The sequence below is a fragment of the Mya arenaria genome, chromosome 14, assembly GCF_026914265.1.
Source record: "Mya arenaria isolate MELC-2E11 chromosome 14, ASM2691426v1".
Lineage (NCBI taxonomy): Eukaryota > Metazoa > Mollusca > Bivalvia > Myida > Myidae > Mya > Mya arenaria.
Window position 1 is genome coordinate 268,133 of NC_069135.1, and position 3,833 is coordinate 271,965.

A 3,833-nucleotide genomic window follows, 5' to 3' on the forward strand; every position below is an offset into this window, starting at 1 on the left:
TTACACAGCAAGCAACATACTTGCTGTTGTTTTATCGTTTTATTATGAGACGTTGAAATGATTAAAATCTGAGGAAACAGAGACAGTTACTTGTAGATTTTTTTTTTTTCTTAATTTAACGCGTAGATCCTTAGGGCTTGCTATTATCAGAGGTAACGGTTGTTTTTCCCTCAACAAGTAAATAAAAGTGATCAAATCAGTGGTGTAGCTTTTTGCATATATATTTATGGCATAAATGTCCAATAAATCATGAAATTTAAAATAGAGACAATTAATCTGAGGATGCCAAATATGAAATTTGTGAGGATTGCTACAAAAGAAACTGAAGATGGTATGTACTCCATCAAATTACTATGCTAGTGCGCAGTTTTCAAGCCAGGGCATTTGTAGAAGTTTGGGTGCAGTCACTATCTGCAAAATCCCGAATATTCACAAACAAACAATTCATTAATCAATACAAACACAGTCATTTAAAAGGAAAGTCTACTTAATTAACATCAACAACACTTTTCGCATGTGCCGAGCATATCAGTATATACTTTCGCTTATCACGGCTTATGTCGTTTTCCAATTTCGATCTCTTTACCGAATATGTTTACGTTGAAAGTAACATGATTATTTAAGTGAATAGTGATGGGTAAAACTGTAAATATGGGTACGTTGTTGTGGCCCTAATCCATGCATATGTAAAACTTTAATATGAATGTTTTTCGAATTGTGTTACTTCTACCTGACTTCAACAAGGTAGGGCAACTTATTTATAGAAAAAATGACAGCATTGCGGACAGCGATTCGAGTGTTTTCCAGTTATACAATTTGAGCCGGATGATATGTTTTAACATTCTGTTTTGTATTTTGACCTCTTCTTTCCATTCTAAATATTTAATGGGATGTAAAGTATCCCATTCCTTTGAATTAACATTTTAATTGAATGTCAAATATTGGCGCGTCATCTTATAGCAAGAAATAATTGAAACGTGATGTTGACGATTTTAAGAAAAAATACCACATCCTCTATTTAAAAAGTTCTAGTCTGATGTGCTTTTTGCAAAATAGTCTTGATGTGAGTTTCATGCCCAATAACAAAGAGTATGAAAACCATAACAAGTCACATAAATAGTTCATAAGTTGCTATTTGATCGCGTTATAAAAAGGCAATTCCTGAACGTGGTTCTCGTTTTATTGGACATTTATGTCATAAAAACGTCAGGTTTGATCAATGATTAATTGGCTTAAAAATAACTATTTGTGATGTATCATTTGCTCGGTCAAAGTAACACGGACTTCTACGTTTCCGACATGTTGGTGTATAATCAACAATCAACGTATGTGAGACGATACAAAACGTCAAGTTAGGACACGGTTATGAAGGAGCCGTATGTTCTGATGAACAATAGTATTTATATGAGCTTCAAATTTACAATTTATTGATTTTAATATTCAAAGTTATATCATTTTGCAATATAAGCATTCAAAATAATACCTTTTTTCGATACAACTTACCTTTAGCTAGGATCAGTTTGCTGTACAGTGCGTTGTATAAAAACAAGTTAAAAGTAATGTTTATCATAACAGCATATTCTGATGGAAATCAATCCAACTGTTAAATGAAGAAAAGCTGCCTGTGATCAAAACGAAATTTTTCTTTGATAAAATGAAATTGAAAGAACAAGCCCGATTGCCAACCAACAAGGAGAATCCCGACGACCAACAGGGAGAAGCCCGACGGCCAACATAGAGAAGCCCGACGGCCAACATAGAGAAGCCCGACGGCCAACACTTAGAAGCCCGACGGCCAACAAGAAAAAGCCTGACTGCCAACAATAAGAATCCCGACGGCCAACAAAGAGAAGGCCGACGGCCAACAAAGAGAAGGCCGACGGCCAACAAAGAGAAGGACGACGACCAACAAGGAGAAGCCCGACAGCCAACAAGGAGAAGCCCGACGGCCAACAAAGAGAAGCCCGACGGCTAACAAAGAGAAGCCCGACCGCCAACAAAGAGACGCCCTACGACAAACAAAGAGAAGCCCGACGGCCAACAAACAGAAGCCCGACGGCCAACAAGGAGACGCCCGACGGCCAACAAAGAGAAGGACGACGACCAACAAGGAGACGCCCGACGGCCAACAAGAAGAAGCCCGATGGCAAACAAACAAAGCCCGACGGCAAACACATGAGAAGCCCGACGGCCAACAAAGAGAAGCCAAACGGCCAACAAGGAGACGCCCGACGGTCAACAAGAAGAAGCCCGAAGGCCAACAAACAAAGCCCGACGGCCAACAAAGAGAAGCCCGACGGCCAACAAGGAGACACCCGACGGCCAACAAGGAGTAGCCCGACGGTCAAGAAAAAGAAGCCCGACGGCCAACAGGAAGACGCTCGACGGCCAACAAGAAGACGCTCGACGACCAACAAGGAGAAGCCCGACGGCCAACAAAAAAATCTGACGGCCAACAAGGAGTAGCCCGACGGCCAAGAAAAAGAATCCTAACGGTCAACAAGGAGACGCTCGACGGCCAACAAAGAGAAGTCCGACGGCGAAAAAGGAGACGCCAGACGGCAAAGAAGAGGAAGCCCGACAGCCAACAAGGTGAAGCCCGACGGCCAACAAGGAGAAGCCCAAGGGCCAACAAGGATAAGCCCGACGGCCAATAAAAAAAGCCCGACGGCCAACAAGGAGAAGCCCGACGGCCAATAAAGAGAAGCCCGACGGCCAACAAGGAGAAGCCCGAGGACCAACCAACATGGAGAAGCGCAACGGCCAATCATCAAGGCGAAGCCCGACGGCCAACAAGGAGACGCCCGTCGGCCAAAAGGGAAGCCCGACGGCCAACAAAAAGAAACCTGACGGCCAACAAGGAGAAGTCCGACGGTCAGCAAAGGAGAAGCCCGACGGAAGCCCGAGGGCGGAATAAACTATGATTTTTTTTAATGTCGCACTGATCAAAGCCTAGCAAAAACGTACCAAACATGACAACAAGTATATTGCACTTATATTGAAATATCCTTGTAACTTGATGTTAGTGATTCTTTCTCGGTAATATTGATGAAACGGGGGGTTAAACTGTGTAACGCAAACCTCACACTTCTTACACTAACAATCAGGCGGGCGTATTTGAGAGCTTTACATGGCAAAAATAGGAGAATGTCTTGTATCCATTAAAATGGATAGTTTGTTCCTGGCCAAGACGTCATGCTGTTACAATTACGGCGACCAGTTAAAGTTTTCTTAAAATTGGAAATGAACAAGAACAGCACAAGCATATTCTGATTTAAATTGGATTGCTGCGGTAATGTTATTTACCTATTAGGAATGGCACAGGGATAGAGAAATGAGATGAGTAGACAAAACAAGCGTCAATATGTATGTAAACAATGTGTTCACTTGCAACTATGGGAATCGGAAATTATGTTTATATTCATTTGAAAGTGTTAAAAGCTCTAAATTACATGATATCTTATTGTATTAGAAAGACAATTTTAACTCTCTCGTTATTTCAAATTATTAACATGTCGAACATGACAAAACATAAGTATAGAAAATAGAATTCTTGTTTAAAAGGCAAACTAAAGGTTGCACGCGATATATTAAAAAATGTTTTAATTTTAATGCATTTATATTAGGGTGAAGAATCACGTGACTTAAATGAGTTTTCACATGGGTCACAGCCGATGTAAACAAACAAGTAACATTAATTTCAAAATAACTGTTTTGATGTAAAGGATGAAACTATTTCTTAGCTTGAAAAGGGCTATGCTTTTTTCTGCTTATACACATGTGAACTTTTTTAATTGGCTTGTATTTTAATGCACCAGTCAATTGTAACCACG

At 40.5% G+C, this 3,833-nt stretch overlaps 1 protein-coding gene across 1 annotated transcript; it reads left to right on the plus strand.

Annotated features, from left to right (window-relative positions):
- Positions 1-282: 282 nt before the first annotated feature.
- On the plus strand, positions 283-2,917 carry LOC128217381 (muscle M-line assembly protein unc-89-like). Its single transcript, XM_052924509.1, has 3 exons — positions 283-331; positions 1,829-2,462; positions 2,680-2,917. The coding sequence occupies exons 1-3, from the start codon at positions 283-285 to the stop codon at positions 2,915-2,917; spliced, it is 921 nt and encodes a 306-aa protein (XP_052780469.1).
- Positions 2,918-3,833: the final 916 nt, after the last annotated feature.